Below are 26,946 nucleotides of genomic sequence, written 5' to 3'. Positions count from 1 at the left end.
GTGTGATTTTATATCACTTTGGGGTTTTATTTTGATAAAATCCATAAATGGGAAGTGTGGAGAAAAATGATTATAGGTATTATTAATCTAATAAGTACCTGGTCCAATCTACAAATAGGAATATTGCTATGTTAGACTCCACTTTATTTGGATGCAGGTGCAATTAATGATCTGCTTTATGTATTTGTTCATGTTTATACGTGTGTTTTGTCCGTGGATTGGCCATAGATTTATTATAACACTAATCTAACATTAATTTTATTATTACCGAATAAAAGGTTTTTACTATGTACATTAATACTACTATACTGTACTTCTATGAGTGCATTCTAAAGGGAATCTGTTCTGTCCTGTGTATAATCCTATATACAGTATGTCCCTATTGCACCACAATGCTTACTATTATTATTATTATCTATCATTAGGCTGATGTGACAGTTAAATCCCCCACCCCCCTCCCCCCATCCCCCTTTATTCCCTCCCCCCCCGTCCCCCTTTATTCCCTCCCCCCCCGTCCCCCTTTATTCCCTCCCCCCCCGTCCCCCTTTATTCCCTCCCCCCCTCCCCCTTTATTCCCTCCCCCCCGTCCCCCTTTATTCCCTATCCCTATATTTCTGGGGAATGGACCAATCACAGAACAGCAGCAACAGATAGACTGCAACTGCCAGAAGCTGCTGCTGGATAGGAGCATGTGACATGGTCAGACCAATGAGAGGGCGTTAGGCAGAATGACAGTTGGCAGTTGGTCTGAGGGGAGCAAAGTGTGAGGAAGTGAATTAAGGGAGAGAGATAAGATTTCCTTACCTGGGATGAGCCTTATCTATATCCTAACCAGGGCCGCCAACAGCGGGGGACAGAGGGCACTGGCGTCCCGGGCCCCCTGCGCGGCTGTGCCCCTCGATAAATCCCATTGCCTGGTCACCACCGGGTGACAGGATTTAGCGCGCTCGCGGTCTGCCAGGCAGCGCGCGCGTCTCTGCAAAAAAATAAAAATCTCCCCCGTTTCCAGATTGGCTGGCGCGCGTTGGCACGCTGCCAGGGTTTTTTTTTTGGCCCGCAGCAAGCTCTATGTGAGCTTGCATAGCGAGGCCCGCCTCTTCCTGCATGGAGCAAGTCAGGTGAGTACCGCTCCCTGCCACTCTCGCTTCCCCCTTGTCCTCCTGATCTGATATCCCCCCCCCACCGCTCCGATTCACCCCCCCCGTGTGTATGTGAGTGTCTGTGTGTGTGTCTGAGTGTCAGAGCGAGAGAGTCAGAGAGAGTAAGAGAGTCAGAGAGAGAGAGTGAGTCAGAGCGAGAGTCAGAGCGTCAGAGAGAGAGTCAGAGCGTCAGAGAGTCAGAGCGTCAGAGAGTCAGAGCGTCAGAGAGTCAGAGAAAGAGAGTCAGAGAAAGAGAGAGAGCGAGTCAGAGCGAGAGTCAGAGAGAGTCAGAGAGAGTCAGACAGAGTCAGAGAATCAGAGAGTCAGAGAGAGAGAGTGAGAGTCAGAGAGTCAGAGAGAGAGTAAGAGAGAGCGAGTCAGAGAAAGAGTCAGAGAGTGTGTAAATGTTACCCACATACCCTGTAATCATTATACCCAACCCCCCAATAATTAATGTACTGTATAACCATTATACCCAACCCCCTAGTATTTGTGTAATCATTGTCCCCCACCCCCTATTATTCACGCTTTGGCAATACTAAAATGTTTGTGAGAGAGAGAATATGAATACAGTCACCCACCCACTTGTCAGTCACCCACCCCCCACACCCACTCTCTCTGTCTTATCTTAACTGCCCTATACCTTCACCGAAATAACCTGTACTGCTTTCTTCCAGATCTGACTCTCAAGCTTGACACGGGAGATATCTGAACCCCCCTAACCCAGAAGACCGGTAGGTTTTATCATTTTAATATATATAATACATTTTAATATAGGTAGATGTGATAGCATTTTGCGTGGTACACCTGCTAAGAAGCACAGGGAAAGAGATCTGCCAAAGTACAATTGCCTACGCGGACCCCGGCATATAAGCAGCTGCCCCCCGCCAACCCCCCCTCAGTTTATCACAACGAGCCTAATATATACATTTTAACTTTTTAACTTTTTTTCTTTCAAACGTAAAGGTTTTTTTTTTTTTAATACAGGAAGGCCCCGCTTTTCGGCGCTTCGTTATCCGGCGTTCCGCTTATACGGCGGCGCCGAGAAGGGGCCGCCATCTTTAATCCGCAGTCGCAGAACGGGCGGTTGCGCCCGGCAAAAAACGCTGTTCTGTGCATGCAGAGAACTGAAAATCGCCGGATCTGCTTTCCGGCGATTTTCACTATACGGCGGGCCCCTGGAACGGAACCCGCCGTATACCCGGGGCCCTGCTGTATACTTTTTTTTTTTTAATCATTTTTCAATATTTTTTACTTTTTTTGTATTTTAATTTTTTCAATGTAAAGTTTTTTTTGAAGTGAAACTTCTTTAGTGGCACCTAGTCATGATGGGACAAAACTGGAGACATGGAGACGAAATGTGAAACGGAAGTGACGTCACGTAATGGCCACCGCTCCCCCCACACGCCCGCTGTCACATGCGGCGGCAGCGATAGCCGCCGGCACCGTTCCTAATGGCCGCTGTCACATGCGGCGGCACACTGACTGACACACACACACACACACACACTGACTGACACACAGTGACACACACTGACTGACACACACACACACACACACACACACACTGACTGACTGACACACACACACACACACATTGACTGACACACACATACTGACTGACACACACGGACTGACTGACTGACACGCACACGCACACGCACACGCACACACACTGACTGATGCACACACACACACTGACTGACACACACATACTGACTGACACACACGGACTGACTGACTGACTGACACACACACACACACACACACACACTGACTGACACACACATACTGACTGACACACATGGACTGACTGACTGACACACACACACACACACACACACACACACACACACACACACACACACACACACACACACACAATTCCCAGTTACTATAAATATAGAAGTGCAAATAGCTAAAACACGTGTTCTAAGTCAAACTTCTTGGCATTTTGGCTCTGAAATTGTATTTTTTATTTTTCATTAAAAATATCATTCTTACAAATACAATTTCTGTGACAAAACAGTGATAAAAGATAAAGAAGTTTCACTTACTATGCGCGTGCACAGCACACACAGCTTTTTTTTTTTTTGTCAATGTAAAGTCTTATTCTATTTAAAGCGATGAAGTTTCCCGTTTATCTCCAACCCTAGGATACTGGGCAAGCCATTTTTACATTTTTAACCTAAAACTGTGTAAGAAAAGAGTAATTTGGTTGCATCTTTTAATCAAAACATGATTCAAGCCTGCCAATCTCGCCAAGGTAAACTCCCATTAGCAGGGACCTACACTGAATATATACAACTTCTTATTAAAGGTGCAACCAAATGGCTCCTTTGTTACAGACTTAGGTTCTAAATGTAAACATTTGGCACAGGAATTGTTCTTTGTTTCCCATACAGTAAATGTAAGGCCAATCCTTTTACCAGCAGCATACTTCCCAAATGAAAGGTATCGCCCCGTCTCCCTCCTGCCTTTTGCCTTTTAACTCCTTGAACACCTTGTATTCTCTCACTTGCTCCATTTTCTCACCTCCTATTCTCTCCTAGACCCTCTACAACCGAGGTGGGAAACCCTGTCGCCATTCGCCTCGTGTCAAATTGGCAATTCAAAGTGTGGCGAATTATAGTTTTCCCAGCGTAATGGGAAGCGTGGCGGGCAAGCGTGAGTCCCGCAGGAAGCGCGAGTCCCGCGGGAAGCACGAGCCCCCCGTCAAGAGCGAGTACGCTGGCAGTGGCGGCGCTAGTGCAGAGGGGACGGCCGGTGGCCGGGAGGAGAGTGGAGGAGAAAGAACCAATGAGAGAACAGTGGGGGCGGAGCACACACCCAGGCGGCGACCGCGCCACCGACTCCTGTTCCGGTGCTGCGCTAGGTAAGAAGCTGGATCGAGATGATCATGATATTGGGGGGTGGGGAGAGATGATGGGAAATGAGATGATGAGAGGGGGGGGGAATGAGATGATGGGGGGGGGGAAATGAGATAATGAGGGGGGTGAATGAGTAGATGAGGGGGGAAATGAGATGAAGAGGGGGGGGGGGAAATGAGATGATGTGGGGGGGTGAACTGAGGTGATGAGGGAGGGGAAATGAGATGAAGAGGAGGGGTGAAATGAGATGATGAGGAGGGGTGAAATGAGATGATGATGGCGGGAAATGAGATGATGGGGTGGGGGAAAGGGATGATGAAGAAGGGGGGGAATGAGATGATGAGGGGGGGTGAAATGAGGTGATGAGGGGGGGGGAATGAGATGAAGAGGGGGGGTGAAATGAGGTGATGAGGGGGGGGGGAAATGAGATGAAGAGGGGGGTGAAATTTGATGATGATGATGGGTAAAATGAAATGATGTGGGGGTGAAATGAGATGATATGGGGGGGGAAATGAGATGATGAGGGGGGGGGAATGAGATGATGAGGGGGGGGAATGACATGATGAGGGGGGGAAATGAGATGAAGAGGGGGGTAAAATGAAATGATATGGGGGGGAAGGAGTTGATGAGGGGGAAATGAGATGAAGATGAGGGGGGTGAAATGAGATGATGATGAGGGCGGGTGAAATGAGATGATGAAGAGCGGAGGTGGAATTAGATGATTAGGGTGGCAGTGAAATGAAATGAGATGATGAGGGGGGGGTGAAAAAAGATGATACTGAGGGGGGGTGAAATGAGATGATTATGAGGGATGGTGAAATGAGATATGGGGGTGAAATGAGATATGGGGGTGAAATGAGATGATATGGGGGAATGAAATGAGATGATGAGGGCGGGTGAAATGAGATGATATGATGATGATGAGGGGGGGAAATGAGATGATGAGGGGGGGAAATGAGATGAAGATGAGGGTGGTGAGATGATGATGGGGGGGAAATGAGATGATGAGGGGGGGGGAAATGAGATGATGAGGGGGGGAAATGAGATGATTATGAGGGGGGTAAAATGAAATGATGAGGGGGGTGAGATTAGATGATTATGAGGGGGAAATGAGATGAAGAGGGGGGTAAAATGAAATGATGAGGGGGTGAGATTAGATGATTATGAGGGGGGAAATGAGATGATGAGGGGGGTGAGATTAGATGATTATGAGGGATGGTGAAATGAGATGATATGGGGGTGAAATGAGATGATATGGGGGAATGAAATTAGATGATGATGATGATGAGGGGGGGAAATGAGATGAAGATGAGGGTGGTGAGATGATGATGGGGGGGAAATGAGATGATGAGGGGGGGAAATGAGATGATTATGAGGGGGGTAAAATGAAATGATGAGGGGGGAAATGAGATGAAGAGGGGGGTAAAATGAAATGATGAGGGGGGTGAGATTAGATGATTATGAGGGGTGAAATGAGATGATGAGGGGGGTGAGATTAGATGATTATGAGGGGTGAAATGAGATGATGAGGGGGGTGAGATTAGATGATTATGAGGGGAGAAATGAGATGATGATGAGGGGGGAAATGAGATGAAGATGAGGGTGGTGAGGAGATGATGGGGGGAAATGAGATGATGATGGGGGAAATGAGATGATGATGATGATGGGGGGGTGAAATCAAATGACGATGAGGGGGGGAAATGAGATGGGGGAAAATTAGCTGATGATGATGAGAGGGGGTGAGATGATATGATGAGGGTGGTGAAGAGATGACGAATGCGCAACATAATCTTATTATATATTAGTGAAAGCACTGTATGCCTGTCTGCATCTTCCTGTGTCCCTAGGGGAAATCTCATTGGTCCCTTGGGCCGCCCGCCCCCGCACCTCTCATTGGCCTGAGGCAGTGACGACACACACACACACACACACACACACACACACACTGTTGCTTGGCCTCACGCTCCCCTGTCAGTTGGACCGCAGCTCACCTTCCACACACCCCCCCCCCCTCCTCTCCCGGTGCCCCTCCTCTCCCGGTGCCCCTCACTCTCTCCCCCCTCCCCACCTTACCCAAATCCCCACGCTCCGCAACATCCCCAGCCGCACCATCACCCTCACCGTGCGCCGCTCCCGGAGAGGGGAAGCGCGGCCCTCCTGCTCAGCAGCAAACTCCAGGCTCCTCCCCCCTCGCTCACAACGAGAAGCGCGGCCCGGGCCTCCTGCACTCCCCCTCACGTGTGCCGGCTCCCGGACGGAGGGGAAGCGCGGCGCGGGCCTCCTCCTCACGTGCACCGGCTCCCAGATGGAGGGTAAGCGCGGCACGGGCCTCCTGCCACTCTTGCCCCCCCCGCCAGCTTCCCGAACTCACCTCCTGCCCCAGCCAGATGCCACGGGGTCAAGGTAAGTCACCCACTGTCTCCCACCCACGCACTGTCACCCAGTCACCCACACACCCACCCAGTCACCAGCACACCCACCCAGTCACCCACACACCCACCCAGTCAGTCACCCACCCACTCAGTCACCCACTCACTCAGTCAGTCACCCACTCACTCAGTCACCCACCCACTCACTCAGTCACCCACTCAGTCACCCACCCACCCACTCATTTAGTCACCCACCCACTCACTTAGTCACCCACCCACTCACTCAGTCACCCACCCACTCACTCAGTCACCCACCCACCCACCCACACACCCACCCACCCAGTCACCCACTTTCACCCAGTCACCCACTTTCACCCAGTCACCCACTTTCACCCAGTCACCCACTTTCACCCAGTCACCCACTTTCACCCAGTCACCCACTTTCACCCAGTCACCCACCCATTCACTCAGTCACCCACCCATTCACTCAGTCACCCACCCACTCACTCAGTCACCCACCCACTCAGTCACCCACCCACTCACTCAGTCACCCACCCACTCAGTCACCCACTCACCCACCCACTCAGTCACCCACCCATTCAGTCAGTCACCCACCCATTCAGTCACCCACCACCCACCCATTCAGTCACACACCCACCCACCCAGTCACCCACACCCACCCAGTCACTTTCACCCAGTCACCCACTCACTCAGTCACCCACTCACTCAGTCACCCACCCACTCACTCAGTCACCCACCCACTCACTCAGTCACCCACTCACTCAGTCACCCACCCACTCAGTCACCCACCCACTCACTCAGTCACCCACCCACTCAGTCAGTCACCCACCCATTCAGTCACCCACCCATTCAGTCACCCACCCATTCAGTCAGTCACCCACCCATTCACCATTCAGTCACCCACCCATTCAGTCAGTCACCCACCCATTCAGTCATTCAGTCAGTCAGTCACCCACCCATTCAGTCAGTCACCCACTCACCCACCCTGTCAATCACCCACTCACCCACCCACCCACCCATTCAGTCAGTCACCCACTCACCCACCCATTCAGTCAGTCACCCACACACCCATTCAGTCAGTCACCCACTCACCCATTCAGTCAGTCACCCACTCACCCACCCACTCACTCAGTCACCCACTCAGTCACCCACCCACCCACTCATTTAGTCACCCACCCACTCACTTAGTCACCCACCCACTCACTCAGTCACCCACCCACTCACTCAGTCACCCACCCACTCACTCAGTCACCCACACACCCACCCACCCACACACCCACCCACCCAGTCACCCACTTTCACCCAGTCACCCACTTTCACCCAGTCACCCACTTTTACCCAGTCACCCACCCACTCAGTCACCCACCCACTCACTCAGTCACCCACCCACTCAGTCACCCACTCACCCACCCACTCAGTCACCCACCCATTCAGTCAGTCACCCACCCATTCAGTCACCCACCACCCACCCATTCAGTCACCCACCCATTCAGTCAGTCACCCACCCATTCACCATTCAGTCACCCACCCATTCAGTCAGTCACCCACCCATTCAGTCATTCAGTCACCCACTCACCCACCCATTCAGTCAGTCACCCACTCACCCACCCTGTCAATCACCCACTCACCCACCCACCCACCCATTCAGTCAGTCACCCACTCACCCACCCATTCAGTCAGTCACCCACTCACACACCCATTCAGTCAGTCACCCACTCACCCATTCAGTCAGTCACCCACTCACCCACCCACTCACTCAGTCACCCACCCACCCACTCATTTAGTCACCCACCCACTCACTTAGTCACCCACCCACTCACTCAGTCACCCACCCACTCACTCAGTCACCCACCCACTCACTCAGTCACCCACACACCCACCCACCCACACACCCACCCACCCAGTCACCCACTTTCACCCAGTCACCCACTTTCACCCAGTCACCCACTTTTACCGTCACCCACTTTCACTCAGTCACCCACCCACTCAGTCACCCACCCACTCACTCAGTCACCCACCCACTCAGTCACCCACTCACCCACCCATTCAGTCACACACCCACCCACCCAGTCACCCACACCCACCCACCCAGTCACTTTCACCCAGTCACCCACTCACTCAGTCACCCACTCACTCAGTCACCCACCCACTCACTCAGTCACCCACCCACTCACTCAGTCACCCACTCACTCAGTCACCCACCCACTCAGTCAGTCACCCACCCATTCAGTCACACACCCATTCAGTCACCCACCCATTCAGTCACCCACCCATTCAGTCAGTCACCCACCCATTCAGTCAGTCATTCAGTCCGTCACCCACCCATTCAGTCAGTCACCCACCCATTCAGTCATTCAGTCAGTCAGTCACCCACTCACCCACCCATTCAGTCAGTCACCCACTCATCCACCCTGTCAATCACCCACTCACCCACCCACCCATTCAGTCAGTCACCCACTCACCCACCCATTCAGTCAGTCACCCACTCACCCACCCATTCAGTCAGTCACCCACTCACCCATTCAGTCAGTCACCCACTCACCCACCCATTCAGTCAGTCACCCACCCAGTCAGTCACCCACTCACCCACCCAGTCAGTCCCCCACTCACCCACCCAGTCAGTCACCCACTCACCCACCCAGTCAGTCACCCATTCAGTCTCCCACTCACCCACCCATTCAGTCTCCCACTCACCCACCCATTCAGTCTCCCACTCACCCACCCATTCAGTCTCCCACTCACCCACCCAGTCAGTCTCCCACTCACCCAGTCAGTCTCCCACTCACCCAGTCAGTCTCCCACTCACCCACCCAGTCAGTCTCCCACTCACCCACCCAGTCAGTCTCCCACTCACCCACCCAGTCAGTCTCCCACTCACCCACCCAGTCAGTCTCCCACTCACCCACCCAGTCAGTCTCCCACTCACCCACCCATTCAGTTTCCCACTCACCCACCCATTCAGTCTCCCACTCACCCACCCATTCAGTCTCCCACTCACCCACCCATTCAGTCTCCCACTCACCCACCCATTCAGTCTGCCACTCACCCACCCATTCAGTCTGCCACTCACCCACCCATTCAGTCTCCCACTCACCCACCCATTCAGTCTCCCACTCACCCACCCATTCAGTCTCCCACTCACCCACCCAGTCTCACCCAAAACCACCCACCCAGTCTCACCCAAAACCACCCACCCTGTCACCGAACACAGTCACTGACCCACCCAGTCACCGACCCTGAAAAAGTCACCCAGTCAACGACCCACCCACCGACCCAGTCACCCATCCACCCACCGACCCAAAGTCACCCACCCACCGACCCAGCCAAACCGACCCAAAGTCAAACCGACCCAAAGTCACCCACCCACTCAGTCACCAACCCACCCACCCACTCAGTCAAGTGTCACCCACCCACCCACACAGTCACCCACACACTCAGTCAACTCAGTCACCCACCTAGCTGTCAAGGGGGGGGAAGCCCAACCCTGTCGTCCGCCCCCCCAAAATTACATCCCGGGCAACGCCGGGTCTCTCAGATAGTACCTCAATATTTACATGGTGTGGCTATTTTCACACCTGTGGCTACATTCAAAAATAGGTTGCCCACCCCTGTACTAGGAAATCCAACGTTTCGGCAGTAATACTGCCTTTCTCAAGGTGTGGGCAGTATTACTGCCGAAACGTTGGATTTCTTGGCACATTAAACCCTTTCACTGCTGATTAAGACCGTGTGCCTGCTTCTTCTTCTCCATTGGACTATTTTGGGACGTCAGAAACTCCCCAGAACCAGCGCACCGGTAGTTAAGTACCCCATCATCACTTGTGTGTCTGAGTGCGTGCAAACCCATCTTTCTACCCCTGTACTACACAGTATTTTATATTATGTTCACTTCCATGCACATTATCACTCAGTTCAACACAACAGCGGTTTATTTGTAATGTTTCGTCATTGACATGATGGGAGACAATTTTGCAGTTACTCAGGCGTGGCCCCTTCTTTTTCAAGTATTTCACATTTTCGTGCCGTTTTTGCAGCATCACATGAGGTTTTATTTAAAAGGCTTTCTCTGAACCGTATGAATCTTGCAGAAGGTCCTGAAATGGAACCGAAACGTTGAACTGCAGAATAAAACATATTTTTAATTATATCTATAGCCTCAGGGAGTGCCTGATGAGGAAGAAAAGAGAGGATATATATATCTAGATATATATAGATAGATATAGATACACACGTGTGTGCGTGTACACATAAAAATACATGCACTATACAACAAGTACTTCCAAAGGCTGATAAGACGCATAAGAGACTTGACGTTTTGGCCAATACACAATTTATTAACAGTCAGGCAGCGTTTTTTTTTTTTTTTTTTTTTTTCCCCCTCTCGTCATTAGGCAGCGGTTTTTCCCCTCTTGTCGTTAGGTGTTTTTTTTTCTCTCGTTGTTAGGTTTATTTGTCCTGCTCCTCTTTTTCTTCCTCCACCTCTATTTTAATCTCCTCCTCTATTTTAATCTCCTTCTCTTCCTTGCCCCATTCATAACTCAGTACAATTGCAAAGCTCATAAAATGCTGAATATTATTACACGTACATACACGTGTCAAACTTCCAGATTGACACCCACCCACAACCAGCACTGATGGGATGGGGGAGTTAACCTAGTTTTCATGCACCTCAGGTGCATGCAGACTGTAATCGCTAGATTCTCTAGTGATTGGCTACTGAGAATTTGATCACAGGGTATATATAGTATACCTGTAGGAGTGAAAATTGACTCCTCCAACCCTGATGAAGCGTGGATCTCACGCGATACGGTCCGTCAGATTTTAGTGACGTCATCATGGCGTCGGCAGTGGAGCTGCAGCACGGGGAACTGAGACGACATTAGCACGGATATCTGTTGTATAACGTTGATTTGATCTTTGATTTAGTTATTAATCTGTATTCTAGTTACAGTGTGTGCCTGCTATCCTAGTTACTGTATTCTAGGGACAGCCCTAAGTCGTATAAGCATACCTTGTACGGATATACTTAAGTTCTATTTATAGATACTGTTTAGGACATGCACCGGTTACTACAGCTTAACCCCATTATAGCGTGGTCCTCGGGGGCCACCCGTGTCCACCGCATTATAAACGTGGTCGCGGGGAAAAATGGCCGCTAAAAATGTAAAATTTTTTTTTTTTTTTTTTTTTTTAATTTTTAAAAAAAAATTATTTTTTTGTAATTTTTTAGTTTTTGGTGGTACTGTGTCCACCGGAGGGGGAAAGCTGAGAACTCTCCCAGCGTTCTGTTCCGTTATGTTCTTCCATATAGCAACTTACCTTAGATCCTTTAGTAATTGGCTACTGAGAATTTGATCACAGTAGACCCTGATGAAGCGGGGATCTGATGCAAAGCGGTCCGTCGGATTTTAGTGACGTCATCACGAAAGCAGATGTTCCTGAAGGGTCTGTAACAGGGAGTTGAGAAAATGTTTTCTTAGCATAGATGTTGTTGAGTTAGTAAAGGATATATGGTTCATTTGGTTCCGATAATTGTTGATTACCCCTTCAGCATAAAGTTAAAAGTCAATGATTATTCCCTCCCCCTCCCCCCCTCTTACCCTGGACCCCCATCCTGGCCCACACCATAGCCTTCTCCCTACTCCCCTATCTTACCCCCGTACCCCCCACCGCCCCCTGACCTCTCCCCCCTCTCTATCGAACGACCCACCTTCCCCTGAGCTCCGTTGAAGACGTTTCCCTGAGGGTCCATGAGCGATGAGACCCTCGACCAGGAAAACAAACAGAGCATTGTCTCTGGTTTGTGACACACATGGAGTTACGTTTATTGATATACTAGCTGAGAGATCCGGCGTTGCCCGTGAGTTACATTTAGCGCTAGGAAAAGGGGGGAGGGGGAGAGGGGGGGAAAAGGAGGGGAGGGGGGGGGGACAGTGGATAGGAGGGGACGGACGACAGTGGACAGGAAGGGACGGAAGACAGTGGACGGGGGGGGACAGTGGACAGGACAGTGGACAGGAGGGGACGGGACAGTGGATAGGAGGGGACGGACGACAGTGGACAGGAAGGGACGGAAGACAGTGGACAGGAGGGGACGGACGACAGTGGACAGGAGGGGACGGACGACAGTGGACAGGAGGGGACGGACGACAGTGGACAGGAGGGGACGGACGACAGTGGACAGGAGGGGACGGACGACAGTGGACAGGAGGGGACGGACGACAGTGGACAGGAGGGGACGGACGACAGTGGACTGGAGGGGACGGGACAGTGGATAGGAGGGGACGGACGACAGTGGACAGGAAGGGACGGAAGACAGTGGACAGGAGGGGACGGACGACAGTGGACAGGAGGGGACGGACGACAGTGGACAGGAGGGGACGACAGTGGACAGGAGGGGACGACAGTGGACAGGAGGGGGCGGACACAGTGGACAGGAGGGGGGGGGACACAGTGGACAGGAGGGGGGGACACAGTGGACAGGAGGGGGGACACAGTGGACAGGAGGGGGGACACAGTGGACAGGAGGGGGGCACAGTGGACAGGAGGGGGGGACAGTGGACAGGAGGGGGGGACAGTGGAAAGGAGGGGGCGGACGACAGTGGACAGGAGGGGGCGGACGACAGTGGACAGGAGGGGACGGACGACAGTGGACAGGAGGGGACGGACGACAGTGGACAGGAGGGGACGGACGACAGTGGACAGGAGGGGACGGACGACAGTGGACAGGAGGGGACGGACGACAGTGGACAGGAGGGGACGGACGACAGTGGACAGGAGGGGACGGACGACAGTGGACAGGAGGGGACGGACGACAGTGGACAGGAGGGGACGGACGACAGTGGACAGGAGGGGACGGACGACAGTGGACAGGAGGGGACGGACGACAGTGGACAGGAGGGGACGGACGACAGTGGACTGGAGGGGACGGGACAGTGGATAGGAGGGGACGGACGACAGTGGACAGGAAGGGACGGAAGACAGTGGACAGGAGGGGACGGACGACAGTGGACAGGAGGGGACGGACGACAGTGGACGGGGGGACAGTGGACAGGAGGGGACGACAGTGGACAGGAGGGGACGACAGTGGACAGGAGGGGGGGGGGACAGTGGACAGGAGGGGGCGGACACAGTGGACAGGAGGGGGGGACACAGTGGACAGGAGGGGGGGACACAGTGGACAGGAGGGGGGGACACAGTGGACAGGAGGGGACGGACGACAGTGGACAGGAGGGGACGGACGACAGTGGACAGGAGGGGACGGACGACAGTGGACAGGAGGGGACGGACGACAGTGGACAGGAGGGGACGGACGACAGTGGACTGGAGGGGACGGGACAGTGGATAGGAGGGGACGGACAACAGTGGACAGGAAGGGACGGAAGACAGTGGACAGGAGGGGACGGACGACAGTGGACAGGAGGGGACGGACGACAGTGGACAGGAGGGGACGGGGGGACAGTGGACAGGAGGGGACGACAGTGGACAGGAGGGGACGACAGTGGACAGGAGGGGACGACAGTGGACAGGAGGGGGGGGACCACAGTGGACAGGAGGGGGGGGACACAGTGGACAGGAGGGGGGGACACAGTGGACAGGAGGGGGGACACAGTGGACAGGAGGGGGGGACACAGTGGACAGGAGGGGGGGACACAGTGGACAGGAGGGGGGGACAGTGGACAGGAGGGGGGGACAGTGGACAGGAGGGGGGGACAGTGGACAGGAGGGGGGGGACGACAGTGGACAGGAGGGGGGGGGACACAGTGGACAGGAGGGGGCGGACACAGTGGACAGGAGGGGGGGGACACAGTGGACAGGAGGGGGTACACAGTGGACAGGAGGGGGGACACAGTGGACAGGAGGGGGGGACACAGTGGACAGGAGGGGGGGACACAGTGGACAGGAGGGGGACACAGTGGACAGGAGGGGGACACAGTGGACAGGAGGGGGACACAGTGGACAGGAGGGGGACACAGTGGACAGGAGGGGGGGACAGTGGACAGGAGGGGGGGACAGTGGACAGGAGGGGGGGACAGTGGGGAGGGGGTGGACGTGGGGGGGGACAGTGGGGAGGGGTGGGACAGCTAATAATTTATATAAGCTAAAACGGCCGATGTTATTGCCAGAGCTCCTACCACACTGCATATCAGTGCTATTTTGATCTTGGTCGAAACTGTATAAAAAAGAAAAATCTTGGTTATTACCTGTGAGCAATGCACCCCCCTCCCCCGCAGATATTGGGTAAATGGGATAAGAGATTTAACCCTTCAGTGCCAAGGGGACCCGGCAGCACAGGTGAGGTATTCCTACGTGAGACTGCCCATTTAACGCATTAAACACATCACTGTCATTAGGTCACTTTGCTCATTAGTAGGACTGACCCTTTAATCCATTAGAACAAGTCACTGTCATTAGGTCACATAGGATGAATAAAATGATTAAATTCCACAGATTCTACAGCATATGTTACACTCCCCGTCACCAATTGTTTTATAATGACGTCACCCTACCTTGCACTCAGAGACCGCGAGAGGCAATGAGAGCCAGGGCCCGCACCGTAGTCAGGCAATGAGAGCCAATGACAGCCAAGGTCCGCCCCTCAGTCAGCCAATGGGAGAGCTTAGCAGCAAATGAGAGCGCGCACAAACCCACAGACAAACATCGTTTGAGTTTTATATATAAATTACATAACTCATTAATACGTGTACGAGTGAAACTATACGAATATAGAATATTACATAACTTACCGGTCGTAAATTATAAAGCCTGCAATGGCCGATGTTAGAGCCACTGCTCCAAGCAGGCTACATATGAGGGCTGTTATAACCTTGGTGGAAACTGTATAAAAAAGAAAAATCTTGGTTATTACTTGTGAGCAATGCACCCCCCTCCCCCCCCCAGATATTGGGTAAATGGGATAAGAGGTTTAACCCTTCAGTGCAAAGGGGGCCCGGCAGCACAGGTGAGGTATTCCTACGTAAGACTGACCATTTAACCCTTTAAACACGTCAGTGTCATTAGGTCACTTTGTTCCTACCTGGGACTGACCCTTTAACGCATTAAACACATCACTGTCATTAGGTCACTTTGCTCATTAGTAGGACTGACCCTTTAATCCATTAAACAAGTCACTGTCATTAGGTCACATAGGATGAATAAAATGATTAAATCCTACAGAATCTGCAGAATATGTTATTCTCCCCCTGCTAAATGTACCCATGCCCCCTCTACTATCACTACACCATGCCTCCTCTACTATCACTACACCATGCCCCCTCTACTATCACTACACCATGCCTCCTCTACTATCACTACACCATGCCTCCTCTACTATCACTACACCATGCCCCCTCTACTATCACTACACCATGCCTCCTCTATGATCACTACACCATGCCCCCTCTACTATCACTACACCATGCCCCCTCTACTATCACTACACCAAGCCCCCTCTACTATCACTACACCATGCCCCCTCTACTATCACTACACCATGCCTCCTCTAATATCACCACACCATGCCTCCTCTACTATCACTACACCATGCCTCCTCTAATATCACTACACCATGCCCCCTCTACTATCACTACACCATGCCTCCTCTAATATCACTACACCATGCCCCCTCTACTATCACTACACCATGCCCCCTCTAATATCACTACACCATGCCCCCTCTACTATCACTACACCATGCCCCTTCTACTATCACTATTCCATGCCTCTTCTACTGTGGCACCCATTATAGCTCTTACTAAGAAAGGGGCAAATCCTAAGATATGGTATGATATCGTTTGAGTTTTATATATGTATATATAGATTACTAGCTGAGAGACCCGGCGTTGCCCGGGATGTGAACCGTGAATAAGTACAGTACAGTATGTGTAAATGTTGTATTGTAAAGTGTTAATGTTTCAAACAGTTTCACACAGTCACAGACACTTACACAGACTTACACACACTCACACACACTCTCACACACAGTTACACACACACACAGTCACAGAGACTTACACACACTCACAGACACTCAGACACTCACACACAGTGTCACACAATTACACACACCAGCACCAACACCCGCTCCCCCCCCCTCCTGCGCAGGCAGCGGGGACAACGGTGGGACATCCCCCCTCCCATCTCCTGTCCCGCGGCCTGTCACGCGGTGACAGGGGGAAGCCGGGACCGGAGGGGCATCCCCCCTCCCATCTCCTGTCCCGCGGCCTGTCACTCGGTGACAGGGGGAAACCGGGACCGGAGGGGCATCCCCCCTCCCATCTCCTGTCCCGCGGCCTGTCACGCGCGGCGCCGGGGTGTGAGCTTGGGGGGGGTGTGAGCTTGGGGGAGGGGATGAGCTTGGTGTGAGCTTGGGGGGGGTGAGCTTGGGGGAGGGGATGAGCTTGGGGGGGTGACATAACACATTAATAAGTGTACGAGTGAAACTATACGCTTATAAAATATTACATAACTTACCCGTCATAATTTTAAAAAGCTAAAACCGCTGATGAGAATGCTACCCCACTGCATATCAAAGCAATTTTCATCTTGGTCGAAACTGTAAAAAGAAAAATCTTGGTTATTACCTGTGAGCAATGCACACTCCCCCCCCCCCCCCCTTCCCCAGATATTGGGTACAGCCAGGGACCCATGCTATGTTAATCCAATGGGCCGGGCCATTAGTCTGTCTGCAGAAATGTCACAGAAATGTTGGCAGCATTACCTGGATATTGCCCCAGAATTTCGTAGGCAAGTTTTTAGGATACTTGTAATCTTAGCTGTACTATGTGCTATGATGGAGGAAGGCTATCGGCAACATTGATAAGGACCATTCACGAAACAAGCCAAGGAGTAGCTTTACACCAAATCTGAGTATAAGTCCTCATATTGAGACCTTTGTGGGCCTAGTGTCAAGAGATTTGGAGGAACAATCAAAGTCACACAGAAAATCAAATACTAATTTCTCAAAAGGAACTGGAAGGCACTACAAGATATAAAATAGAAAAACACCCTGTGCTATGGTGGTAGGAAGTGCAACACCTTTACAAAGAAGGGGTACAGTGAATGAAATAAAAAGAAATATAATCACAACCCGATGACAGCGTCTCAGCCTTCGATGAACCTCTCTCCTTGGTTCTTATAGACAATGGTAATGGAAAACTCTGGGAGCACAATTCATTGGTGGTTACATGAAAAGGAAACACAATAATAGTGCAATCCTGCATGGACACAGAAAGGAGGAGTAGATGTGCAAAACTCCCAAAAAATGCACACACAATTCCAGTGTAGTATACAAGCCTTGAAACCCGAGCTATGGGGTAATGTCTTTTAAGTGACCAGCTTGTCAGGGAACTTGCTAGTAGTGAACACAGCTGATTATCTGAAGGAAAACACCAAGCTATTAAGTGATACGAAATGCTACAGAGTTCTCAACAGTGACCCTACAGAAATATACTAAAAAATCTCTTAGCAGAATTCTAAAGGATTGCTTAGCTATGAAAACCATAGATGAACATGAATACAAGTTTATGATGGTGAATAATCCTACTATAGTGACCTTCTACTCAATAACCAAAGTACACAAAAATCCATCAAGAGCATTGGCCCGTCTTATTGGTTCAGGAAATGGTAACCTCACAGAAAAAGCAAGTGTTTATTTGGATGAAGTACTTAAAAGTTACGTCACCACAAAGTTACTCCCTGTGGGCCAATAGGAAGCCATGACATCATTCAGCGCAGGTTCCTGTTGGCTCTTGTGGCGCGAGAGCTTTAAACTTGTACCGGCTCTCCCTTCGGAGGTAAGTATCTTCAGAAGAAGAGGGTCCCCGGAGCTGAAATGAATCGGCTCCGGAGACCGCCTGCTTCAACCAATGTAAAAAAAATACATTAAAAAAGCTTGGATTGCTCGTTAAAGACATAATATCACTTTCAACATTAGTAATAGTGCATTAAGCGCAATCAGAGCAGTCATCTTGTTCTTTTGTTAATAGCCGATATACACTGCCCCTCCTTACATTTCAGGCTTAATTTCATGCTGTACACCTGCCCGTCTTGTGAGGATCGGGCTTAGGCCCCCCTCCCCCCATGACGGGCCCCCGTGACGACACGGGTGACCCTCCTTACAGTAATAGGAGTGCCCGCAAATGCCGGGCTACCCCTACCAGGACCGGGCTTAGGCTAAGCCCCGCGACGCTTCCCGTGATGACACAGTTGGCGCGCCCCACGCTGAGGAGACTACTCGCAGGCGCCGCGCTAAAATGGACATACAAAGGGTTAATACCAACAAGCAACACTAACTACGAAATCACCTCATCATTGCACACTTGCGGCACACAACGCCTCCTGACTATAGATTGGGTGGATGACGACTGAGTGGGCGGTTCCACTTATTGCTTGCAGCCTTGTGTGACTCTACTGATTGGCTAACTGGCCTTTATATGCTCAGCAATCCCTGTTCCAAATTGGCTGAGCACAATATTCGTTTGTGACGAAGTGCTTACCTCAAGCATCCTGCTGTTTTGACTTGTTGTTTTGTGCATTCTTCTTCCTGCCTTGTTTCCTCAGTACCTTGACCTCGGCTTATACCTGGACCCCCCCCCGCCTTGTCTTATCCTTGACCTTGCCTTGCATCTGGACTCCCACCATCTCTACTCCTGGACCTCCGGCTACGCACAACGACCATTCTACTTCTACAACCCTAGACCACGGCTAGTATTACGACTATTCTAAATTCTCCTACCCTGACCCGGCTACACGACTATCACTCTGCCGGACACAGTCTCACGATTGGAGGTCGGTTTATAAACACATCCCCCCACCTCAGCCTCGCGGTTCCATCCAGTTTGTGGTGAGCACCCGTTATACATCTGTTGCGTTCAGCTCAAGAATGTCTTCTGTATACCCATTTTGTGCCTAAAGCCCTCTCCCACCTAAATCATCCCTCATTTACTGCCCCATGTCTCTGGAATGCCCTTCTCCTCAATATCTGACAAGTAGCCTCTCTCCCAACCTTTAAGGACAATCTTAAAACACACCTCATTACTGACGCATTTGGGTAGCTCCCTTGGCTTGTGTTATACAGATACTGTATAGCAGCATTCCTGCTGCCACTGGCACATTTCAGTGGGGGGGGGACACACCATGCATGTATATATGCATGGCACTATACAAATAAAGTTATACAATCAAGAAATGGACTAACGGAGAGCAGTGCTCCTAGATGTGTCAATAAAAAAAAATGGGTTACTGCTACTAAAAAGTAGTGTTACTTTTACCTTTGTCCTCACCAGCCTTGTGTGTCTCCGGAGGGTAGACTCCTATAGGTTAAATGAATGAGAACATTGATGCATAATTAATTATTAGCATCAAGAAGGTGGATTTTAAACCCCTTATTCTCCCCCCCCCCCCCGCTCCCCTACAGTACATTCCCCACCCCCTGTGATCCCCCAAACAAGTGTTTTTGAGTTACTAAAGGGGATAAAAAGCTGCTTACCCTGTTGTGTGTAGCGCTCATGGGCTCCCACGACGGGCAATGTCAAACAAAAAATTATATGAAATATAATCATTTTTCGTGTTTAACCTTGTAGCTCTGAAATACAGTGCAATGATTTATGCCTCTCAGCTGAATATCTCCTATGCTGTACTTCCATCAGACCCCACCCTCTCATTCATGCCCAATTTGAGAGAACTCTTTGATGAAGGGAAAATCCATGCTAATGAGATGGATTTTCCTTATAATCCATTTCCAACCACGACGGCCATGTTCCACCATCTCCCAAAGATCCACAAGACGTTGTTCTCTACTCCTGGGAGGCCAATTGTCTCTAGTATTGGATCTTTGGGGGATGGGTCTGTCACGGTACGTGGGCCACTACCTGCAGCCCCTGGCGAGATCCCTTCCTTCCAATATTATGGATAGTGCGGACCTAATTAATCATATTAAAGACATTTCTTGGAAATCTAACTTTGTCTGGTTGTCTAAGATATCACATCACTTTATACAATCATTGAACACCAACTGGGGATGGCAGCGTCACAAAATTTTTTGGAACTCTCTGATTTATCACCTTCACAAACCACCTTCATCTTAGACTCTATTGACTTTTTGTTGACACACAATTATTTTTTGTTTGATGGTGTTCACTATCTCCAAACACGTGGAACGGCTATGGGTACCAGCTTTGCCCCATCATATGCCAATTTGTTCATAGGATGGTGGGAGTCGTTCCCCATGTTTGGATATAGGAACCCATTTAGGGATCACATTATCTTTTATCGTCGTTTTATTGGCGACCTTATTTTTATTTGGGAGGGTGATGTCACTACACTGTTGTTATTTACGGAATCACTCAACACTAATAATTATGGTCTTACATTCACTTTGATTATCACCACTTAGAATATTTGGATCTGTTATTTTACGTTGATCTCTCTTTAAATATACATATGGTTATTTTCCGTTAAGAGAATTCAATAAACACTTATCTCAGAGCGGATAGCTCCCACCCCAGGACCCTCATTAAGGGTATACCAAAGGGCAGTTCATGAGGGTAAAGCGGAACTGCTCCCAGGATGAAGATGTCCGTAGACAATCAGACGATCTGCATAATAGATTTCTCGCCAGGGGCTATAGGCCCCTCGATCTTATAAGAGCACGCGTGGGCAGGTGGAAGAAATGGATAGGAACCAACTGTTAAGCAGGAAACCTAAGAGAATTTCTAAGTGTGAAAGTCCACTCTTTATAACCCAGTTCAGCCAACAGGCACAGGATATTAGATTTATCCTAGAAAAACACTGGGATATCCTGCGCCTGGATCCTGTCCTGGGGCAGGATTTGCCATAAAAACCCAAAATGGTGTTTAGAAAGGCTAATACAATTTCAAAGTCTTTGTCTCCGAGTCTATTCACATCAGATATAACCAGATCTGGACAATCCACAAAGGGGTCTTATAGATGTGGTTCATGTAAGATTTGCAATCTGATGTTACCTTCTAAAACCTTTGAGAGCCCTACTACTAAGGAAAGATTTAATATACAGGCTTTCATAAATTGCAAAACCACATACGTCATATACCTTCTCACCTGCGGCTGTGGGAAACAGTACGTGGGACGTACTAGGAGGAGCCTGAAAATACGTGTCACGGAACATGTCAGGCTCATTAAAAACAAAGATATCATCCATCCGGTCCCACTATACTGCACCCACTGCCCCAGGGGAGATAGTAATTTCCTCAAAGTTTGTGGAATTGAATACATCTCTCTCCATGCGAGGGGAGGTGATCAAATAAAGTGGCTTGATCAGAGAGACGCCTATTGGATCTTCACATTGAGGAATACTGATTGGGACCTGGGGCACTTTCTTTGATCCGATGGTCCTCCATCTGCCTCTGTTGTCTCTGTGACGTTATGCCATATGTTATATAGTTATATTGCTATAATGTTCCCCTCGTTCACGAACTAGTCTTGTTGTCCTGGTAGCGAGCCTATAGCTCTCTTAATCTACTACAATTTACGTAATCCTAATGTGCGCTCGTACAGGGGTATAGACAAAATGATGGCGGGTAATCAGGGGTTCATTAAACTTTTCTTGTAGACAGGACCCTACACTCTAGTCTATGTTTGTTGTAATCATTGTTTAGTAAATGTCTATATAGACTATTGCATTCTTCCTTGTGTACCAGCATGCATGGTGCATTGTCTAGATCAAGCTGTGACTAAAACATCTAACTTTATATAGCTGGTGATATTTGAATCTATTGGGAGTTCCCATTTAATGTATTCTTATATATTGTTTAGATGTGTATTTTTGTGTTTATGTAGATTCCTCCCCTTCCCCCCCCCCTCCTCCCCCTCTTTTTCTTTATTTTCCCTTTCCTTTCCCCCTTGTTCTTTTCTTCCTTTTTCTTCTCCCCCTTCCCCCCCCCCCCTTTTCCGCCCCTATCTTTTTTGTTCTTTTCCTTTTTTCCTGTATTTGGGTCTTGGATGTACATTCATATATTTTTTTATAAGATTATGATAATAAATAATTGAAAGCATTTTTTTTATATATACAGTATATGTGTCTGTACAATTCAGGGCTTAAGGGGTTAGGGGTACTTGATTGTTAATTTGGGGACTTTATGTCTTTCTATATTTTGTGTTTACAAGTGTATATGTGAATATGTGTTCCTCTATCTGGAAACAATCACAATTAGGGATGTATGACATCAATTTCTTTTCCTTTTTTTAATTGTATTTTTGTAGTATTAATAGAATTGTGATCATATTTGTTATGCAAAAGGGTTATATTCTTTGGTTTTTAATATTCTATCTCCCTTTGGGGAGAATTTTGGTGACCTTTGGGTATTGGGGCCGAGTGACTGACGTCATGATTAACAATACAGGGGATTGTTAAGTGTAAGGGTCAATAAAGTTTCCCAGTTAAAAATTGAGATTGGCCAATCAGATCTTCTGTGCCTGAGACCATACACCTCTCTTATGAGTTGGGGAAAGGTTGTGTGGTCTTAATAAAGTTTCTTCAGTTTGACACACATTAATTGCCCTATCAGGGCTTTTGTACGAAGAAGCAAGAAGCTGATTGGCCAACTGGGCGTGACGTCACTCGCCGGCGTGATCGGGTTTTTGTATTTAAATGCTGGTTGTTTTGCTAGTATTTACACCTTGATAAAGGGCACACGGCCCGAAACGCGTAGGTGTGTTACCTGTGCTGCTGCTCTAGGGGTCATGCCTGATCCTTTAATGGATTAAAAACCCTTTTTTTTACCTGTGAGCCTCCTCCTACTTTTTTGGCAGTGCACTGCCATTTTTTCTATACTGTCCTAAACATCAAGGAAATCATTCAAGTGCTCAAGTATATGTTTACAGTACGTTTTGAGCATGTTTTTATTATTCCTAAGTACTTACTTTGTTCAGATGAGGCGAACTTCTGAACATTTGCATGTAAAACTGTAAACAAAAGAGAAGCGTCAGATATCACCATATCTACGGAGACGCTATAAAACAACATCTCATAGCGTGGTTACGTGTCCCCAGAAGACGCTGTGGTCACGGCGAAACAGCTGTAGGGAACACTGTCTCAATCTAGTTTACTGCATGATCCTTTGGCAATCGAACGGACACAGTTCTCGTACCTGCAGGATGGGATCTCCTCCGCCGGAGCAACATGGAGTAACATGGTACACGTATTCATTACTACTTTATCTCACAAACTGCGTGAAGATTGTGGTTACAACTGACATCAAAATATCTTTCAAAGTACTGAGATAAAATGTGCAGAACAGTACTGCCACCACAAGCACTACACAGAGTACTACACCGCACAGGAGTATAATTCTCTAAACATTGCTCTACTGAAAGCTTACAGTATGTGAGAGTGTTGTTTCTGCAAAAGTTAACATATGCGTATTCCTTCAATCAAGTTTTCAGCATTGTATGAACATACAGTGTAAAGTGAATGACCCGGCAGTTGCCATTGTGAGTGCTGTGCTGCGTGGAAGTATTATACTTTAAAACCTGTCCTGTTGGAAGCTGGTAAATCTGTTGGGACTATCTAGGGTTAAAATATGTTTACACCTTCAATCAAGTTTTCACTATGCTGAGTCCGTGATCAAATGTAATTGTCTACTCATATAGGACTTTTTCAACCAATTTTTATCAATGCTGCTATACTAAGTGCAATTTGTATCAATGCTGCTATACTAAGTGTCAGACTTTTAAGTAGTAGACAATGCATTTTTTCTATTTGAAAGATATCTAATTAACTGTTCAAAAATTGCGTTATCCATCTACACACCTTCACAATAAAACAACTATCAGTGGATCTGTGGAATCTAAGATAAGCACAAGAATTTGCTATAATGAGCGGCACAATGGACCAAAGTATTAGCCTTTGTGATTTACTCCAATAAAAAGCTGCTCTAACCAACTGGATCCTATTGTTTCAGGAAATGGTAACGTCACAGAAAAAGCAAGTGTTTATTTGGATGAAGTACTTAAAAGTTATGTCACCAAATTGCCATCATATGTACGTGACACTAAAGATGTGTTATGTAAATTGAAGTGAGTAACTGTTGATGAAAATACATTGTATGTCAGCTTAGATGTGGAATCACTATATACTATTATTTCACATGAGGTTGGTATAAAGGCAGTTCAACATTTTCTTATGTCCAGAAGTAGAAATCAGTCAGCATAGTGAATTCATCACCACTCTCCTTGAATATGTACTTACTCACAACTATTTTGTATTTAATGGAAAATACTATCAACAAATCCAAGGGACAGCTATGGGCACTACCTATGCCCCCATGTATGAGAATTTATACTTAAGCTGGTGGAAAGAGACAAGAGTTTTTGAAGATTATCTAATGGAGTTTACCGAGTTCATAGACCTGGATAAGATATATTGATGACATCCTGCTAATATGGAGGGGTACCAGCGAACACCTGGAAAACTTTATCAAAGCATTAAATAAGAATGAACACAATTTAAAACTTACGTCTGAAGTAGATTCGCAACATATACATTTTCTGGATCTAACTGTCTCAAAAAATGCAGACGCCACCATCCGTACCACAACATATAGAATACACACGGCTACTAATACCTACCTCAAAGCGGATAGCCATCATCCGGAACCTCTTAAAAGGGGAATTCCAGTAGGCCAATATTTACGTTTAAAACGCAACTGCTCTGATGAAACAGAGTTTAAGAAACAAGCGGACCTTATGAGGGACAGATTCCTTAAACGTGGATATAGCAAGAATGTGCTAAAAGGACATACCAACGAGCCTTAGGCACAAACAGGGAGTCTCTTTTAACAAATAAGGAAAATGACAGAACTGGTGATGGGAAAGTCATCAGGTATGTCCCCGTACATAAAATACCAAATGGAGAGAGATGAGGACCAGCATCCAAAAACACTGGCATATCTTTCTAAATGATGAAGATTTAATGAACACTCTAAAAAACAAACCATCCATGGTATGGAAAAAAGCACCGAACATTGGAGATAAAATAGTTCACAGCCACTTCCAGAATAAAGGACAGAATACTAGTCATTGGATATCAGATCAAAATAAAGGATCTTACAAATGTGGCTCTTGCAAGGTCTCCTGCCAGTTTATGGCAACAAGCAAAACATTTTCAAACAGTGATGACACCAAACATTTTGCTCAAAAAACATTTATGAATGGCAAAACGGCAGGAGTGATCTATCTGATTACATGTAGATGTGGACACAAATACGTTGGCAAAACATGCAGACAGCTGCGAGGGAGGGTGTTGGAACATACAGGTTCTATTAAAAATCTATATGACACACCAGTTTCAAGACATGTGAGAGAACAGCATGAGGGCAATACAGGAGTGCTTGCTTTCCAGGGCATAGATCGCCTATTACCTACAATACGTAAAGGTGACTGGGTTAAAAAATTACTCCAAAGTGAAGCAAAATGGATCTTTAATTTAAATACTATGTCATCAATAGGTGTTAACAAAGGTTTCATGTATATACCGTTTATAGAATAGCATGTTGTTTTTTTACTGACATTCAATTCATGATGAACATTAAAAAGATACTCACTATAAACCTTTATTTTTGTGACAGAGACATATATATGCAGAGAACGTTTCTGGTATTATATGTAACAGTATCCTAAACATCAAGGAAATCATTCCTACACTCAAGCATATGTTTACAGTATATGTTTTGAGCATGTTTTTATTATTCCTAAGTACTTACCTTGCATAGATGTGGAGATTTCATTAAAGTTTGCATTTAACTCTGTAAACAAAAGGAAAGTGTCAGATATCACCATATCTACGGAGACGCTATAAAACAACATCTCATAGCGTGGTTACGTGTCCCTAGAAGAAGCTGTGGTCACGGCGAAACAGCTGTAGGGAACGCTGTCTCAATCAAGTTTACTGCATGATCCTTTGGCAATCAGACGGAAATTACGCGTACCTGCAGGATTGGATCTCCTCCCACGGAGTACCATGGAGTAACATGGTACACGTATTCATTACTACTTTATCTCACAAACTGCGTGAACATTGTGAACATTGTGGTTACAACCGACATCAAAATATCTTTCAAAGGACTGAGGTCAAATGTGCAGCACAGTACTGCCACCACAAGCAGTACACAGAGTACTACACCGCACAGGAGTATAAGTCTCTAAACATTGCTCTACTGAAAGCTTATGTAGCCCCGGTCTATTTTTCCCCTCTGACAGCCCCCTCCGCGTGTGCCGAGCGATCGCGGGTGCCGCCGCTGCCACTGACGGACCCGCTGCGAGAACGCGAGGGTGGGGGCTAGTGCAGGGAGCTGTGCGCTGTTCCCGGAGGTTGCCGGGTACGCGAGCGGCCCGTTGTTAGGGCCGCGATCGCGTTGCCGAGGTCCCGGGCGATGGGCTCACCTCGTCATCGCATCCTGGTGGAGGTGTCTCCCCCAAAAGATCTCTGCAGACCAGGGAACGAATCCGACCTCATCAAGGTATCCGGTACAGTGGCCCGGAGCAACACTTACTCCTGCGCGAGGAATCTCC

General features: G+C 48.5%; 1 protein-coding gene and 1 long non-coding RNA gene across 25 annotated transcripts in view; one reads left to right on the top strand and one right to left on the bottom strand.

Annotated features, from left to right (window-relative positions):
* Positions 1-26,946, bottom strand: part of LOC142486101 (uncharacterized) — a 111,199-nt gene that overhangs the window by 33,719 nt on the left and 50,534 nt on the right. For 6 of the 23 annotated variants that reach the window (XM_075584768.1, XM_075584769.1, XM_075584770.1 and 3 more), the window contains 4 exons: positions 26,139-26,180; positions 23,299-23,340; positions 19,671-19,712; positions 17,024-17,776 (listed from right to left, as the gene is read on the bottom strand). The exons of 2 other annotated variants lie outside the window; for them this stretch is intronic. In XM_075584768.1, the coding sequence (XP_075440883.1) occupies positions 17,439-17,776; positions 19,671-19,712; positions 23,299-23,340; positions 26,139-26,180 (464 nt within the window). In that variant the 3' untranslated portion in view covers positions 17,024-17,438. Of the gene's footprint in view, positions 1-10,310; positions 11,268-11,718; positions 11,952-14,534; positions 15,117-15,146; positions 15,238-16,872; positions 16,955-17,023; positions 17,777-19,670; positions 19,713-19,888; positions 19,985-23,298; positions 23,341-26,138; positions 26,181-26,946 lie in introns of those variants that run through there. 15 more of the 23 variants (XR_012798790.1, XR_012798792.1, XR_012798793.1 and 12 more) reach the window with 11 other exon arrangements.
* Positions 738-26,946, top strand: part of LOC142486103 (uncharacterized) — an 87,269-nt gene continuing 61,060 nt past the window's right edge. For both annotated transcript variants that reach the window (XR_012798799.1, XR_012798800.1), the window contains exons 1-3: positions 738-1,118; positions 1,817-1,873; positions 3,692-4,014. This is a non-coding gene — a long non-coding RNA (uncharacterized LOC142486103). The remainder of the gene's footprint in view (positions 1,119-1,816; positions 1,874-3,691; positions 4,015-26,946) is intronic.

The sequence above is a fragment of the Ascaphus truei genome, unplaced genomic scaffold (genome assembly GCF_040206685.1).
Source record: "Ascaphus truei isolate aAscTru1 unplaced genomic scaffold, aAscTru1.hap1 HAP1_SCAFFOLD_739, whole genome shotgun sequence".
Lineage (NCBI taxonomy): Eukaryota > Metazoa > Chordata > Amphibia > Anura > Ascaphidae > Ascaphus > Ascaphus truei.
Note: the sequence above shows the minus strand (reverse complement) of the source record. Positions and strands in the feature narration are given on the sequence as shown.